We start from the raw sequence: 18,650 nt of genomic DNA on the forward strand, positions 1-18,650 counted from the left end.
TGTAATGGCTTATAAGGGTTCACAAATTCAGCAAAGAAATATATATTTTTTGAAATGTCATTTTCTGTTAACATTCTTGTGAAAAGACATTTGGCTTACAGTCCCATAAATCTGTAAACCATATTAAATACAGGAAGCTGCCACAATATAGACAAAAGGGTGGTTTAGTTTCTTTCTTCCTTTGCCCAGACTAACAGTATTGCTTTGTACTCTGACTTTTCAGTAGACCTGAAGAGCCACTTTGCTCATCTATTACATTTTCCCTTTAAAGCATGTCCTCTATTTCTTTGGCATGCAAGGCTGGAATGACAGTCCTGTTCCTACATACAAATAACTATCTTCAACATACAGATGATGAAAAACACCTTCACATGTTGGGGGTTCAGGCTAAAGTTGAGAACCAGAAAGCTACAAAAACTCAATTCATGTTTTTTAAATACTTTATATGGTAAAAATACAGCAAAAATATTTTTTGTTCAAAGAGGAAAAAATATACTGCTATGGTCATGGTTCTAAGGATGATTTAAGTCGTCTCTGGCTCCTCAACTGTGCACTGTAGTGTGGGCTGACTTCAACTACGGCTTCTCCAGCTTCAGTCATTTATCAAAGCTAAAATCATACTGTGGAGAGAAGAAATTAATGTTACTAATGTTTCCTTAGGAATGTTCCTACAGAGTCTGGTCTGTCCAGACTTGCATCCCTAAGGCTCAGCAAGGAACACTCATTTAAGTAAAAAGCAAAAGCAATCATTTACACCTAAAGGAAAGAATATCTATATTAGGGTATCAAGAGGCCCTAACGTTTTCACTAAAAGAAAAAAAAAAAAAAGAAAGAAAGAAAACCGGGGTAGAGGTGGCGGTAGGGAGCATAAGCTAAAAGCACTGCTGGGCTCTGGCTTAGAGAAAACAAGCTGTGTTTAGGAAAAAACTTTAATTCTCCATGGAGATCTTTGCACATGTTGTTCCTGCTCCTGGAACCCCTCCTCTCATCCCCCATCAACCCAGTAACTTCCTCTCAGACTTCAGGATCCAGGCAGGCTCCAACAGGCTCCTGGGAAGCCAGCCTGTCGGCCCAGGGCCGTTGCCCCGCCTCTTGCCACACACCTCAGCTCATACCCACTTTCATTCTCCAGGATGACACCCGCGTGCTGCAATCAGCAGGCTCCCAGCTTTGACACAGGGATTCTGCGCTGCTCCTTCTGTGTCACACGCAGTGCCTTACAGTGTCTTTGACACATGGCGGTCACTCAGTAAATACTCTGTTAAAACCACCACACTTAACAAGAGTAACAAGACTATCATTTTTTTTTTACTGAACTCAGCCTTGCTATGCTGAGATCAAATGACTAAAACACAGAGGTACCCTTACACGACTAATGGTATAAGTGATGCGTTGTCCAAATCTAAACAAACTAAGGGTACGCGGTGCGCAGCACAAATGAATGGCAGGAACCAATATTTTGGAACATTTTGTTAGAGCTCACTAGAGGTCAGCACAAACCAAAGTGCCTTATGTGCATTATCTCATTTAATCCACATCACAACCCCATGAGGCAGGTACTATTATTATCCCATTTTCAGATAAAGAAATTGAGGCACAGAGAGGATAAGAAGTTTGCCCCAGGTCACACAGTGAGGGAGTGGCAGATTCCACCAGGCTGGCACCTAACCAAACACCAAAGGCATAGATTCCACCAATCTCTAAAGAAGATGGGAATTGTTTCCTTTAATTCTATTTAACAAACCCTGAATGTCTGCTATGTGCAAGGCACCATGCAAGTGGTGGCAGGCGATACAGAAGGAGCAGCATAAATCCCTACATTAGAAATCGGATGATTTAGAATAGTAAACACTTTTTAAAAACAGCAACCAAAGCTAAGAGAAAAGTGTTACAAGAACATCTGCGATTACTCTTCCATCCTGATCCCTTGAGCTACAAGGAACGCCAAGGGGGAAGGAAATAGCAACATGGCTAAAAATGACAAGCTGAAAAGGGAAGGGAAAAGAAAGAAAAAGAAAGGATGCCTCCAGTGAGCAATGCAGCTACTCAGGCAAACCAGTTATACTGGTTGCCTACCTTTTATTTCATTGTAAAGAACCATACCTTAAACCTGCCCCAAAATTGCTTCCTGATTCCTCCAGTCCCCAGTCTTCAGTCCATCTTCCCACTGCTTTAAATTCAACAACTGAGAGGTAAGAAACTCCTGTCCATTTTTAAATCCTAAGACTTTGGGTCTTACTAAGCAAGATACTGCTCCCTAATCCTACATTGACACCCAAAAGTGTGACTACATTAGCTTTGCTCCCAGATGTCTCAAGAAGCTCACGTTATCAAGACCTAGGGGATGTCCACTCTAGTTTACTCTCCAAAGCATAAAACCTGGGGAGAGAAGGATGAAGAAAGGGTAACCACCTTGCTTTTTGTCTCTGACAAGTAGAAGGGAACATATATGATGGGAAAGGTACCTTCATATGGTTTGACTTTAAAAAGTAATAAAAATAAGAATAGGTGCATCATTGTATTCTTAATGTTAAATTTTGCTCTTTATTCTCCATCTTTAATGCTAGGATTAAAAATTAAGCACGTTAGCAATGAGGTACGGTATGAGAACCAGAAACTGTTATTAGCGTGGTTTTTCTGTCCTATTTTTTAAAATACAGAAAAGCAAATAAGATAAATAGTAAAAAAGGAAACCACCTAAACTCTAATTTCAATCTAATCTGTGGGTGGAATTAGCATAGCAAAAGGATTTTAGGAAGCCCGCTTTTTCAGGCAGAGGCTAAAATGGCTCTGACTTCTAAGCTATTTCAGACAAAATAGCAGTTTTTTTAAAAACTCTTATCTTTGTACAGTTTCTAATTATTAGGACTTTTTTGAGTGACAGAAGTTTAGTTCAGTACAAGTTTTTTCCTACTAGTCTTATGCCCATGTGAAAATTAAAATTTACTTCAGAAAAAAACAGGAATGATACGATTAAGCTTGGATACAAAAGTTAAGCTTGACTTTTAGCCTCTTAAAGGCTTAATCAAATCATACACACATGACAATCTTTTTCTCTTCTTTGCTGTATTCTGTGGGTCTATAATGGGTAAAGAAAAAGGTGGCATCTTATCTCTAAAACTTAAGGTAATAAATGTAAGTTTAAACAGGACTGCATGAGGCTTCCAGTGTCTGATAGCCAATCCTTCATATTAATTCTTACTTCCAATCTAACTGGAAGACTGATGAAATTTTACCCAAACAGACCACTTGCATCCCGGAGAAAAGGCATCACACCTAAATTCCTTAATGCCAAGAAAGATCAGCCCAACGTGGGTATAAGTTGTTGAGAGCTGCTGCCAGTGCTCCGATCCCCAGGAGACCCAGGAGTGGGAAACTCTCTGGGGGTACACATAGTAATGTTTATAACAGGCAGTGGGACCTCACAGCTGGATACCAGGGGAGAGAAAGAACAGCAGAGACAGTTTGAAGCAGGTTGATAGCCTCAACAGCTAAGGAATAACTAATAACACGGAGTAATTCTACTCCAGGTCAGACAGAATGGAATCCTAATTCAGTGACATGACATACAAAATCTACACAGCCACAAGAAATTCACACAGTCCCCAAAAGCTCTGCAATGTTAATACAAAATCCTACGGTATAGTAATACCTCACCCATCAAAAGCAGGCATATGGCATCCAGGAAAACGCCAGGACTGTAAACTCACCTATAAAGATACATGAAGAAACAGAGCAGGTGGAAACCAAGCTTGATCATGGCTTCTTTCATGTGTGACTTCAGCTGCCCTCGATTGTGTATTTCTGTTGGATCAAACACTCCCATGTTACCACTTGGCACCATGATGAACCTGGTAAATTAAAGGATGCACACGCATCAGAAGGAAAATCAAATCATCAGCATAAATATTCAACCTTCAGAAATGAACCAATCATAGCAGCCTTATATGACCAATGGACAGGGTATTATAATGATGTCACAGGCCATGACTTAGTCTTCCTTTGAAAATACAATACTATTAATTTTAGGTGTAATTTCTGCCCTCTGAAACAAATACATTAACACTCTAGAGAAGGATATTTTATGCACTGAGACCCTTTTACCCATCTTCTGTAGAAAACTACTGAATCGGTAATACCTATAGCTGTCTTCCATGAGATACAAATGAAGGGGGCCCCAAAACCAAACCAACTTTATCAAGTTCTTAGAAACTTCTTTATCTACAAGGTTCTAACTTAATTAATGCAATTCCCTTCACCTTCACAACATCTCTGCAAGTTGTCTTTATGTTTAACACTTACATCTTTGTGTCAAACATAATTATTCCCATTTCACAGACGATACTAAAAAGAGAGATTCTATATCCCAAATAGAATCCTCATCTTTGGTGCTCCTGCTGATCAACAGATATGTCTCAATCTGCATGGTTAATAAACGGTACCTACTTTAAAAGAGCAATTTAAAGAAGACAGAAATGATTTAGAATAAATGCTACTGTGGTAAAATAAAACTCCTCTTCAGTTAAGACAATAAATGGAGAGTTCAGATGCAAACACAGTGCCTAACTTTACATGACTCTTAAAAAATACAGATTAAATTTAATTAAAATATTAATTTTATTTTAATGTAAATTTAAATTAAATAATAATATTTTGACAAATAAGAGATGTACATTTTATAGTGATGGAGGTATGACCACACTGAGGGAATGAGAACAGGGCTACAAAGTCAATACGGAACCTAAAGGGCACAGTAAGCACACACCAAGTTCCAAATCCAGACCAATTCAACTCAGTGCTCCCACAGACTCAGACTCAAACTTAAAAAAAAAAATCTTGAAGATACAGTGTTTAACACACTATAGAGTCTTGGGCCTCTTGAGATATCACATAACATTTCATATTTATTAAATACCACTGTGTATATAGTATTACATATGATAATCTTCTCCTTCTTCCCGAAATGATTCCTTTTACAGGTAAGAAAATTGGGTTACTTTGAGAGGATCAGTGAGTTTAAGCATCTAGGCTTCCGCATCCCGACTGTGCCATCTGCACAGCATGCATGTCCTAACCTAGCACTGATCATGACCTCTTCCTTCTCTCATGTCCAAGCTTCTTCTAGTCCAACCTTGGGTTCCTCACTCTCACCACACATTTGGTTTCTCAATTATGACTTCTGTGAAATGAAAATGGCTCTCTGAGTTTCACAAATCTTAAATTCTCCCCCAAATCTTAGCAGCCCATCTATGGCTGAATAAACGGTATATACGGTATTTACAAATTAATATCTGGAAGCATCTCAACTCAATACCTATTTTCCTCGATTTACAATGGTATTATATCATGATAAACCCATCGAAAATGCAATTAATACACCTAACCTACTGAACACCACAGCTTAGCCTAGCCTACCTTAAACATGCTCAGAACACTTACATTAGCCTACAGTTGGGCAAAATCGTCTAATACAAAGCCTATTTTATAACATTACAAGAGTTTCATACTGCATAGCGCTAGTCCAGAAACAGATCAAAATTCAAAATTCGAAATACAGTTTGTACTGAAATGCATATCGTTTTCACACCATCATAAAGTCGAAAAATCAAAAGTCAAACTATTGTAAATCGAGGACCATCTGTAGTCTCAAAGAGTCTTATCCTTCTCTGACTGCTAGCTTATCTAACAGGAGTGTCACCACTTCCTCAGTAGTCCTTAAAAACTTTCTCTTACTCAATTCTGACTTCTCTCTTCATTTTTCACAGGCAGTAGGTTAAACTCTTGTCCATTCTTCCTTCCTATCACCACTTATATAGCCCTATCTTTTTTTTTCTTTTTCTTTTTTTTTGCAGTACGCAGGCCTCTCACTGTTGTGGCCTCTCACTGTTGTGGCCTCTCCCGTCACGGAGCACAGGCTCCAGACGCGCAGGCTCAGCGGCCGTGGCTCATGGGCCTAGCCGCTCCGCGGCATGTGGGATCTTCCCGGACCGGGGCACGAACCCATGTCCCCTGCATCTGCAGGCGGACTCCCAACCACTGTGCCAGCAGGGAAGCCCTAGCCCTACCTTTTTCATTCCCACTATCACAACTCTATTCCAGTACTATATTATATCACCCCCGTCTCTGAACTGGTTTCCCTACCTCCTGCCTCTTTTCCATCCAATCAATACTATATAATGCTTCCAGAAAAATCTTCCCAAAGCATAATTTATATCATGCCAACTTAGCTAATCAAAAACATATGCAGCAAATGTATAAAATAAGCTACAAGGATATACTGTACAACACAGAATATAACCAATATTCTATAATAACTATAAATGGAGTATAACCTCTAAAAATTGTGAATCACCATACTGTACACCTGTAACATATAATATTGTACATGAACTATAATTCAATAAAAAAGAAATTAATTAAAAACATATAGAGCAAAGAAGATATATGAATGGCTAATAAGCACATTAAAAAATACTCAACGTCATTAGTCACTAGGGAATGTAAATCGAAACCACAATGAGATACCACTTCACATTCAACAAGAAGGCTAAAATAAAAAAGACACAACAAAAAGTGTTGGCAGGGATGTGGAGAAACTGTAACCTTCATACACAGTTGGTGGGAACGTAAAATAGTGCAGCTGCTTTTGAACACTCAGGTAGTTCCTCAAAAGGTCAAACCACAGAGTTACCATATGACCCAGCAATTCCACTCCTAAAAGAAATGAAAATATATGTCCATACAAAAATATGCACATGAACATAAAAGGATGCTCAACATCACTAGTCATTAGAGAAATGTAAAGCAAAACTACAATGAGATACCACCTCACACTGGTCAGAACGGCCTTCATCAAAAACTCTACGAACAATAAATGCTGGAGAGGGTGTGGAGAAAAGGGAACCCTCTTGCACTGTTGGTGGGAATGTAAATTGATACAGCCACTATGGAGAACAGTATGGAGGTTCCTTAAAAAACTAAAAATAGAACTACCATATGACCCAGCAATCCCACCACTGGGCATATACCCTGAGAAAACCATAATTCAAAAAGAGTCATGGGGCTTCCCTGGTGGCACAGTAGTTGAGAGTCCACCTGCCGATGCAGGGGACACGGGTTCGTGCCCTGGTCCGGGAGGATCCCACATGCCGCAGAGCGGCTAGGCCCGTGAGCTATGGCCACTGAGCCTGCACATCCGGAGCCTGTGCTCCGCGACGGGAGAGGCCACAACAGTGAGAGGCCTGTGTACCACAAAAAAAAAAAAAAGAGTCATGTGTCATGTACCACAATGTTCATTGCAGCTCTATTTACAATAGCCAGGACATGGAAGCAACCTAAGTGTCCATCAACAGATGAATGGATAAAGAAGATGTGGCACATATATACAATGGAATATTACTCAGCCATAAAAAGAAACAAAATTGAGTTATTTGTAGTGAGGTGGATGGACCTAGAGTCTGTCATACGGAGTAAAGTAAGTCAGAAAGAGAAAAACAAATACCATATGCTAACACATATATATGGAATCTAAAAAAAAAAAAATGGTTCTGAAGAACCCAGGCGCAGGAAGGAATACGGATGCAGATGTAGAGAATGGACTTGAGAACATGGGGAAGGGGAAGGGTAAGCTGGGACGAAGTGAGAGAGTGGTATGGACATATATACACTACCAAATGTAAAATGGATAGGTAGTGAGAAGCAGCCGCATAGCACAGGGAGATCAGCTCGGTGCTTTGTGACCCCCCAGAGGGGTGGGGTAGGGAGGGTGGGAGGGAGACGCAAGAAGGAGGAGATATGGGGATGTATGTATATGTATAGCTGATTCACTTTGTTATAAAGCAGAAACTAACACACCATTGTAGAGCAATTATACTCCAATAAAGACATTAATAATAAAAAAAAGACACATGATTACATTGCCTTTTGGTAAATTAAAAGAATAATTTTAACGAAAAAAAATGCACATGAATGTTTATAGTAGAATTATTCATAATAGGCAAAAGTGGAAACAACTCAAATGCCCGCCAATTGCAAATGGATAAACAAAATGTAGTATTGCCATACAATGGAATATTATTCCACAATAAAAAGGAATAAAGTACTGATACATGACACGGCATGATGAACCCTGAAAATATTATGCTAAGTGAAAGAAGCCATCTTTTAAATGATATGCCTGTCCAGAACAGGTTATTTTACAAAGACAGAAAGTAGACTAGCAGTTGCCTAGAGCTGGGCGAGGGGAGTGACTTCTAAAGGACATAGGGCTTCTTTTGGGGGTGATGAGAATGTTCTTAAATACGCTGTGGTGATGGTTGCTTACATCTATAAATATACCAAAAACATACTGGATAGTATAGTTTAAATGGGTGAACTTTATGCTACCAGTACTCATATGTATAAATAAACAAACTGTACTCACCGATATATATTCCAAGTGGCAACAGGCAAGTTGAGAAGGAAGATGAACCAGTGCAATGAAATGAGCATTAGTACAGTGACAAGAGTATGGCCAACCAATTCTGGAATTACCCACTGCAAGGGAAGAACACAGTATTACATCTCACTGCTGTGTCCTTCCGGAATGTACACGTTACTGGAAGTTAAATCAGAGAAAGTACAGAGAACTTCCAAGCTAGTGTTTCAAGATTATTTTTAGGCTCGGATGTCCGAGGTTTGCATACTGCTATCACTGCTTACCCAGTGCAAATAAATCAGGACACGGCTTAAAAATAATACACTTAGTCTTTAATTACATTTTATCCTAAGCAAAGATTCAGATTCATTCTCTAAGCAGGTACAAATGACAACTAGAGAAAAAATAGAGTATTATTTACTTTCTATTCCAATATCTGTGCTAAAGCCTCTTACTCTAATTTGGGATGGTTTATATCCACATACATGCTGCCTTTCAGGTCAGAATACCGACCCTAAACATTTCCAAGCTCCAGAACCCTGAGGGAAATCATCTCACATCCACCAAAAAAAAAAAAAAAAGTACTTTAACAGCTTACAATATCAGCTCAAAGTTAAACAAATATGATAATGGACCAGGATAACAGAATCCCAGACTATTGGCTTTATAGCACCCAGTGCCCTTATCTATGTTCTTTGTTTATTGTGCAATATTCTAGTTCTCATATATCAACAGCTGTTGTGGCAGGTTCTCAATTCACCAATAGTTTTCCTCTCCTATGAGTAGAGATTTTTCTTTTAATGGAAGTTAATAGCTAGTGTTTATGGAGCCACAAACTGGCACTCCCAACTTATAGAAATGAGGAAAATAAAATTCAAGAGAGATTAAGTAACTTGCCCAAGGTCACACAGCTACTTAGCAGAGCTATATAACAGAAGCCCAGACACACTGGCCCCAGGTCTCTTGCATTTAGATTTCAGATTTTTTTTTTTCTTTTTTTGGTGGGAGAGGGTGTCACTCTTCGAGGCCTGCAGGATCTTAGTTCCCCAACCAGGGACTGAACCCACGCCCTGGGCAGTGAAAGCATGGAGTCCTAACCACTGGACCACCAGGAAATTCCCTTAGATACTTTTTTTTTTTGGCTGCATTGGGTCTTTGTTGCTGCGCGTGGGCTTTCTCTAGTTGCGGCGAGCAGGGGCTACTCTTCGTTGTGGTGTGCGGGCTTCTCATTGTGGTGGCTTCTCTTGTTGCAGAGCACAGGCTCTAGGCTTCAGTAGTTGTGGCTCGCAGGCTCTAGCGCTCAGGTTCAGTAGTTGTGGTGCACAGGCTTAGTTGCTCCGCAGCATGTGGGATCTTCCCGGACCAGGGCTTGAACCCGTGTCCCCTGCATTGGCAGACGGATTCTCAACCACTGCACCACCAGGGTTATCCCACTTTTTCTTAATAAACAAAGAAGAAGGGCCTTAAACCTAATTTGCAATCAACCAGAACTTCTTAAAATATGTAAATGCATTTTTAAAGTGTAACCCATTTAACATAATGCTAATATGTGTAAGCTGCAAAATCAGATAAACCTGGGGTAAAACTCATGCTCTATCCTATTTATTAGCTGTGCAATTTTAGGAAGTTACCTACCCTCTCTAAATCATGATTTTCTCATCTGTAAAATGGAGATAATAATACTTACACCTCATGAGGTTGTTTTAGAGAATCAGACAAAATAATATATGTAAGCCACACACAAAGTAAGCACTCAATAAATGTTAGCTGATGTTACTACTACTCCCCTCCATGCTATCAGACCCACACAGAAGTAGCTTTCAAACTTTGGATTTCTTACTGTGGGCTGCATTTTGGTTTACATGTACAAAAACCTAAAACAAAAGCTTCAGGAAGCGATACTTGACCTCATTATACTTGGATACTAACTTTGTACCAGGCCCTCTGTTCTCTTTCTCTTCTCTCCCTAATAATGTGTTCTTCCCCTAACTTAGGGGTAAGAAGCACTAGGCTTATTTCACCCAGGCAGGAGTTTGAAAGATTCTTATCTGGAGTAACTTAATGGCACAAGAGAAAACACCTACAAAAACCCTGCTATTTCAGGTACCCCCAAAAAAGGTAGACACCAACTACCCTCAGTGAAGTCTTACCTACCAGTCAGTCAACAGCCTGGACCACCCAATCAGCTTCCAATGAGTACTTTAGTGCCTTACCCTAAAGTATGACTAGATAGCCATGTATCAGAAATTGAGGAAAGCCCTCAATATGAAAGAAGGGGGGAAAAACAAAGAGAAAGGAACTTGGAAAAAAACAGATATAATGTAGGAAGCAGAAGGAAATTTCAAAACTACTATAATCGATATCCTTGAGAACGAAGAGAGTCAAGCATGAACCAAGAGAACAAAAAGCTCTCAGAAATTAAAAATCTGACATAAGTGATATACATACAAGAAAATTCAGAAGATAAAACCGAGGAAATCTTAAAACAAGAAGGTAGAAAAAAAACAAAGGGACAAAAATAAGAAAAAAGAAGAACTGGGAGATCAATCCAGCAGACAAATTATCCAGCAAATCCAAGTTGCTGAAAGAGAAGAGAGAAAATAGAAGGGGAAGACATTATCAAAGAAAGAAGTAGAAGAAAATTTCCCAGATTGAAAGAACCTCTCAGATGCCCAAAACAATGAGTGAAAAAGGCCTAAACAAAGGTATACCACTGCAAAATTCCCAAACACCAAGGATTACCATAAATAAACCCAACCAAGGATAAAGGTTAAGATTCTAAAACTTCTGGAGAGGATGGAGGTAGGGGTGGGAGGAGAGGGAAGAGAGAGATCCCATCAAAAGGATAAGAAATCAAAATGGCACCAGACTTCCCAACTTGAACAACACTAGAAGTTAAAAGACCTTGACCAAGCAAACTCTGAAAAAAAATCTTTTCTAACCTAGGATTCTATACTCAGAGAAACTATCAATCAAGGGAAAGGATAAGACATTTTCAAACATGCAAGTTCTCAAAATTTAATTCCCACACACCAAATCTCAAGAAGCGACTCCAGCAAAATGAGGTAATAAGCCAAGAGAAAGGAAGACGTGATTTCCAAGAATCAGGGGATCCAACCAGGAGTCCCAGGATGGAGGCTGTGAAACAGGCCTAAAGAGCAACCAGTCCAGACTATAGCAAGAGGATGTAGGTCTTGAGGAGAAATGTCACCTAGAAAAAAACAACTGACAGATTATTTTAGCATGTTTGAACCACGCAGAAAATAGTACTGAAGGGCTTTAAAGATGTTATCTGAAAAGGCAAAGCTATGCAGAAAATGAAAATTAGAAAGAAAAATATGATCACTGTCTACCATAAGGCTCGGCAATAAAAAATGTTTATATAATCGTACATCATAATGATATAAACACTCAATATGAACTTAAAAAGAAAATAGAAAAATAGGAGAGATGTTTAGAAGGGGGTACCTAAGAACTAAATCTACCATATTGACTCAGAAGTCAATAGGTAATATGTAAAATTGATAAATCAAGAAATAGTGGGAGGGACTTCCTTGGTGGCACAGTGGTTAAGAATCCGCCTGCCAATGCAGGGGACATGGGTTCAAGCCCTGGTCCAGGAAGATCCCACATGCTGCGGAGCAACTAAGCCCGTGTGCCACAACTACTGAGTCTGCACTCTAGAGCCTGTGAGCCACAACTACTGAGCCCACATGCCACAACCACTGAAGACCGCATGCCTAGAGCCCGTGCTCCGCAACAAGAGAAGTCACCACAATGACCATCCGGCGCACCACAACGAAGAGTAGCTGCCGCTCGCCACAACTAGAGAAAGCCCACACACAGCAACGAAGACCCAACACAGCCAAAAATAAATAAATAAAAATAAATTTATAAAAAAGAAATAGTGGGAGTTCTCTGGTGGCCTAGTGGTTACGATTCTGGGCATTCACTGCCGTGGCCTGGGTTCAGTCCCTGGTCAGGGAACTTAGATCCTGCAAGCCACGCAGCATGGCCAAAAAAAATGAAAAAGAAATAGTAGTGCAAGCACATAGAGAAATATGGATATAAATATCAGAAAAAAATTAACAGCTCAAGTGTTGAAATCAGTTGCCCCTAAAAAGCAAGACAGATAGGATTTAAAAGGGTCAGGAAGGGACTGCTGTTTTTCACTACAAGCTTTGTAATATCTCTGCCTTTAGTTGTATGCAAGTATAACTTTCACAGAAACAAAAATTAACGTTAATAAAACTACTTAACTTCAAACTGAAGGAGTAACTTTCTCAACAGAAGAATCCAGGTAATCTTTTTTTGTGTGTTTAGATTTGTACTTTTGTAAAAGAAAACCCACAAAATACCCACCTAAAATACTGAGTAAGCAAGAAATATAAAAAGAAATACCATCCATCTGAAAATATATATATATATATTATTAGATAGATCTATCACTATAAAATCATTCTTCTGAAGATGAGGAGGCCTAATCAACCATACCTCAATTTTTTAAAAAAGCAGGGGGCCCTGCCTGGCACACAGCAGGAACTCAATTTGTTTAAAATTAATTAAATTTCAATCTTTAAAAAATTAAAAATAAAATAAAGATGAGGAGGCCTGAAACTAATGCAATGTTACATGTCAATTATATCTCAAGAAAAAAAAGAACTCTGAAAGCATAGCAGATAAACAAAATCTTTTATTTAAATCTATCACTGTATTAAACCATGTTCTGGACAACTGGGAAGGAAGGGAGGGAGGGAGGGAGAGAAGAAGGGAGGGAGAGAAGGAGGGAGGAAGGAAGAAGAGGAGAGGAGGAATATAATTTACTAGAAATTTTAATTTTCCAAGTGTAACTTCATTTCCGTCATGGGCCAAAGAAACTTAAGTAGACTGAAGATGTGAAAAGACCCATGAGAATCATTTTTAGGTCAAGCCAAAAAGCACTTCTCAGTACTGTATTTTTATATGAACGTTTATATCCAGAAAACTTTTCTGTCTGCTCATCTCATAAAATGAATCAGGACCAACTGGTTTCCCCATATCTAGACGAGCTGGGAAATTCAGAGTTTTATTGCCAATATAAAGTTCTGACTACATACTAAAGGTAAAATGGCCTTAAAACAAATCAACTAATTCCATTTCTCAAGGAGCCACAAAAAGGTCCTCTTTCATTCAACAAAAGACAGATGGAGCTTTTTCCCATGAGCAGGGAGGAGGGGGTTTGGACACAGAAGACAAAAACAGTTAACTGATAATGAACCTTCACCTAGTCTGAGTAATGATGTTGTCCATTGTGGACAAACGGACAAGGAAAAAGAGTAAAGAAACAAAATTTCAAGTTAGGTCTTCTGGTATAGTTTCATGATCTAAAAATATTGCAAAGCACAGTAGTTCCACAAACATTCCAATGAATATCAAATACATATATGTTGACTATCTATAATTATCTCTAACACAGAAAATGGAGAACTGCCTTCAATGCCAGAAAATGAGGAAAGAAATGTCTTACCTTGTTTAATTTCGAGCAACATGATCTAGCATTAATGTAATCACATTCTAAATCAGACAATGTAATTATCTGACAATCAAGATAAGGAATTATTAGACTTCTTTTATAACAACTACTTAAGTTTCAGAAAGCAATCCCAGTTGCAAAGCAGAATTAGATTTGACTTGAAAAGATTAAGTTATTTCCTTAAAGTTCATTTATTAGACAACTAAATTTTCTCATTTATGTTCCTTCAGCAAGTGATTTTCACAAAATAATCCTCTTATTATGCACAATTCTAATGTGACCCATACCAGAACATTCAACCTGGATTCCTCAAATGTCAAACAGTGGCCAAAAGAAATGGAAAATATGACCTATATAAACAGTTTAAATGTTATAAACCTGATTTCCCAATAGAAAAATAGTGTTTATTTATGATATATCCATAAAATGTCTTTGAAGACTTAAGATATGAAAAAAAATAGGATACAAAACTATAAACTCAGCTTGGTCATATGTTAGCAGTGGTTATGTCTTGAAAGTTGGATTACAGATGGTTTGTTTTCCCAAATACTTTTCTCTATAACCAAACTTTCCATAGTAAACATATATTATACTGGACTTAAACAAAAAATTGGTTTTAGTACAAAATATAAACTTACAAATAAAAATGTGAGGGACAGATAGACATAAAAAGTCTTCAATTGAATGTGTGGTATTTACTTTAAAATGCACCCCCAGCCTCCCCACAATAGTTGGGAAAAAAATGAAAAAGAATGGCAAAATGTTGAAAATCACTGAAGGTGAGCAATAGAAACATGGGGTTTATTACACTACTCTCTCTACCTTTATGTTCGAAAATGTCCAATAAAATAGGTAAAAAGAAATGTCCTCGACTAAATTCTATACATTTGCATATGGATAGTCCCCCTATCACCCCAACCCAGCCAAAGTCAAAAGCATCACTTTCTCCACAAATTGTTCCACCTCCAGTTTGTTTTACTTCTGTCAATGACACAAGCATCACTTGCCCAGGCTCAAAATATGGAAAGTTATTTCTACCTTCTGTTTCGTATCTCAGAATCAATCAATCGTTACCAGGTCCTATCAATCATTTCTTTTTAACACCACCCACATTAATCCCTCTTTCACCTGTCCACAATTAGTATCCCATTCCAGATCCAAATGAACCCATTCCCTAATGGTTTCTTACCTTCCAATCTTTCCTGTTTCCAACCCACTCTACAGACTTATCTTCATAATACACCACTTTGTTTATGTCAAAAATTTTCAATGGCTCCCTATTGCCTAGAGGATAAAAATGAAAGCCCTCCTCTCCTTAACATTCAAACCCTCCAAAATCTAATCTAATCTGGCCTTTCCAAACCTGACCTGCTGCTGCCAAAATCAACCTTGTGCTCCAGATGGCCTATTCCTCCATCACCCAGAAATGCCATGAACACACCTTTCTCTGCACCTTTGCTCTTGCCTGTGTCTGATTTTGAATATCCACCCCTTTCCTTCTCTGCAGGTTTCCTTATTGGTTCAAAGTCCAGAAAAACTCTTATCCCTACAGAATGTATACCCGATGATTTTCCACCTCTTGGCTCTAATATTAAGCTAGTACAACTATCCAAAAATACAATAATACAATATGCTGAATTTCATCAAAACACATCCTGAATGTACCTTAATATCTAAGTCCAACACTCCACCTAACATGTTTCTATGTACATAAACTGGTATAAGCCAAGGCTTTTTTTTTTTTTTTTTTTTTTTGGCTGTGCCGCCCGGCTTGCAGAATCTTAGTTCCCTGACCGGGGATGGAACCCGGGGCCCCCCCTGCAGTGAGCGCACCAACTCCTAAGCACTGGAGCGTCAGGAAATTCCCTAGCGAAGGCTATTTTAAATTATCAAGACTAGTTTTCCAAACTGCAGTAAGATCAATCCAAGTTTCATTTCTCTGAACTTAAGCTCCCGTTCCTTATGCCACACGAGAGAAGTAGGTCATCGAAACTTCCTAAGTGATGCTGCCCTTTCAATCGGTTCGCCAAGCCTAATAAAAGTCAGGGTTCTCCTCGTTAGAAACCATCAGTTAAAGTAAAAACTGCTGTTCAATGCGGGGTAGGGAGGGAAGGCAGAGCAATATTTACTAAACGTCGGCCATGGGGTAGGCATTGTGCTGCTAGGTGCTTAACACGCCCTCATTGTGCACATACCTAACTGGGAAGTAAACATTTCCCCCCATTTTAAAGATAAGAAAACTGAGGCTTAGAGAGGTGAAGTAATAGCAAGTAACTAGCTGAGCAAGGAGTCCTGATTCCACGTTCTGTCCCTTCCCACTTCAACAAGTTGCCAGGCCATAACAAAGTATGAAGCCACACTGAAAACATACTCTGTACAACCATCCTAAAGCCAGAATGCTCTGGCAAACAAAAAGTTTAATTCTGTCAGAAAGGGACACATGTAATTTCCAAGGGAAAAAAATACAATGCAGAGCTTCTCATGTTTTTTCTTCGCTTACACTTAATTACTTAAAACTGGATTGTGCATTGCATCGTTGGGTGACAACTAAGACTAGAAGCTCCCTCGAGAGTAGAGGTGTAGCCCACACGCCCTCTAGAGTGCTAGGTTCAAAGGCCATTTATTAGCCTGGAAAATACAGTATGAATACTGTAGCACGAACAGCGATACAAAATACGGAAGTTTTAAACATGGGTCGACACAGAAAAGTGTAAAAGCTGATAAACGACTGAGAACTAAATTGCGTGTATATTTACTGAATTTACAGATCTGCAACCGACAGGGGCAACCGAAATAATCAGCTGCAGCTGGTTTCTAAAACAAACCCTTCCCAACGCTCCCTACAAAAAGGCATCTCGAAGGAAACGCTTCACCCGTTTTTGAAATGAGTCAACTCCTGGATGTGAAAGGTCGCTACAAGTTCCAACACCCGCGAGAACAAAGGGGCGGGCAGCGGGGGTGTTGCCCAGAGAATGACAAGAGGCGCCAAATCGCCTCCGCCGAGCTCAGCGCGGGACAGTCCACTAGCGACCACCCCTGGGACGTGAGCCGTCGTTCTCGGGACCCCCGGCATCCGGCGAAGGGCCCGGCCTAAGGGAGCTGCGAGAAAAACCACAACCCTGATCTCTCCAGGACCCAAAAGGGGGGAAACCGCGACCCCTCTCTCCTGAGGACCACAAGGGGAGGCCAAGTGCCAGCCCCCGCGCAGGGCAGAGCGGGTCCGGGCGTCATAGGGGCGAGTGGAGGCGGGCAGGCCGGGCCGGGGCGCTTCGAGAGAAAGGCTCGCTCGGACCCCCGGGTGAGGGGCGAAGTTGGGCAGCCGGGGTCCTCCTCCCGCCCGGGCTCGCCACATCGGTCCGGCGGGCCGGACCAGCGCCCAGGGCACCCGCGCCGGCCGCCGGCCGCCTGCCTTGCTCCCTCGCACCTGCCCTGGCCCCCACCCAGGCCCACCCCCAGCCTACTCCCTCAGGTAGAAGACCCCAGGTCGGCCTCCGCCCGCCTCAGGCAAGGATACGAAGTAAACTGAGAGGAAGATAAGCGCGCAACAGTCAAGGAGAGAGAAGACGAACACCACCGCCTCCATTCTCCTCCGCCACCGCCGCGCCGCTCCTTCCGTCAAACTGGCTCTGGTGCCCGGACCAGCCCCGCCCCGCCCCCTGATAGGCCCTTGCCCCTGCTTGTTGGAGCAACACAGTCCCCTCCACCGGGACGCGGCATGCCGGGAGTTGTAGTCTCTTTTTTCAAAAACTCTACCGCCGTAAGTCTGATGCATGCTGGGAAATGTAGTTCAGTAGTACGAATACCTATCAAAGCGGTGGGCCGGGTCTCTATCCTAAATCTGATTGATTATTTCCAAAAATATGACAAGCAATTAGTCAACGAGTATTTACTGATCGCTTGTAATCTTCTGGATACGCGGTAGAACTTCTTTGCCATGTGCTAAATTTTCTTTCGATTCCGCACTGGACCCACTGGATCCCCTGACTTGGGAACGGTAAGAGGTTTTCATCTCAAAGCACACATCTAACCTCAACACTCTTGGCTTGACAGTTGAGACTTGCCCTTCCTGATCTCGATTTCTTCGGAGATTTCACAATCCCTTGCTTATTCTCTGTTACAGCAATGTTTCTCTCCACTCTAGATTTTAAGATCTTTGAAAATTGAATATATTGTCTTATCCATTCATTTAACACACGTTTACCGACTCCACTACTACTATATGCTAAGAACTGCTCGAGACTCCAGAGATACAGAAATGAATAAGGCAGACAGATGCCGCTCTTATCAGGTGGGTGGGTGGGAGGAACAGACAATAAGTTAGCAACTAAATACAGAAAAAAGATAATTTCAAAGAGTTATAAGCTCTATGAACAAACTATATCAAAGTCATACATTCATTTACCCAATATTTTCTGAGCAGCTAGTATATGCCAAGTACTGGACCTCAGAGATACAGAATGAGTAAAAGAGAAAAAAAAATCCCTACATTCCTGTAGCCTACTTTACAGTGGGGAAGACAGACACATACGTACACGCACAGACACATACATAAGTAAAAATCCATGACAGGCAGTTTTAGTGCTTTGAAGAGGATGGGGAAGTCTCCTCAGATTGGAGACTGACTGATCAGAGAAGGCCAGGCTGAGAAACTGATATTTAAGTTGAAATCTTAACAATAGCTATGTAAAGATTTGCAGGCAGAGTGTTTCAGACACTGGGAAC

The 18,650-nt window shown here is 40.4% G+C and overlaps 1 protein-coding gene across 3 annotated transcripts; it reads right to left on the reverse strand.

The window, feature by feature from the left end:
* Positions 1–426: 426 nt before the first annotated feature.
* On the reverse strand, positions 427–17,996 carry CNIH4 (cornichon family member 4; the record flags this gene model as incomplete). 3 transcript variants are annotated; one of them, XM_082613259.1, is made up of 5 exons in its annotated part: positions 17,443–17,587; positions 13,923–13,991; positions 8,423–8,535; positions 3,711–3,851; positions 427–620 (listed from the first exon to the last, which is right to left on the reverse strand). In XM_082613259.1, the coding sequence occupies exons 1-5, from the start codon at positions 17,509–17,511 to the stop codon at positions 593–595; spliced, it is 420 nt and encodes a 139-aa protein (XP_082469385.1). In that variant the 5' UTR covers positions 17,512–17,587. The 3 variants fall into 3 exon arrangements, with proteins under 3 accessions (XP_082469385.1, XP_082469386.1, XP_082469387.1); XM_082613260.1 differs by lacking the exons at positions 13,923–13,991; positions 17,443–17,587 and adding an exon at positions 9,546–9,835; XM_082613261.1 differs by lacking the exon at positions 427–620 and having other exon boundaries at positions 3,711–3,804; positions 17,443–17,996.
* Between the last annotated feature and the right edge of the window lie 654 nt (positions 17,997–18,650).

The sequence above is a fragment of the Mesoplodon mirus genome (genome assembly GCF_964341445.2).
Source record: "Mesoplodon mirus genome assembly, chromosome: 3".
In the NCBI taxonomy this organism is placed as follows: Eukaryota; Metazoa; Chordata; class Mammalia; order Artiodactyla; family Ziphiidae; genus Mesoplodon; species Mesoplodon mirus.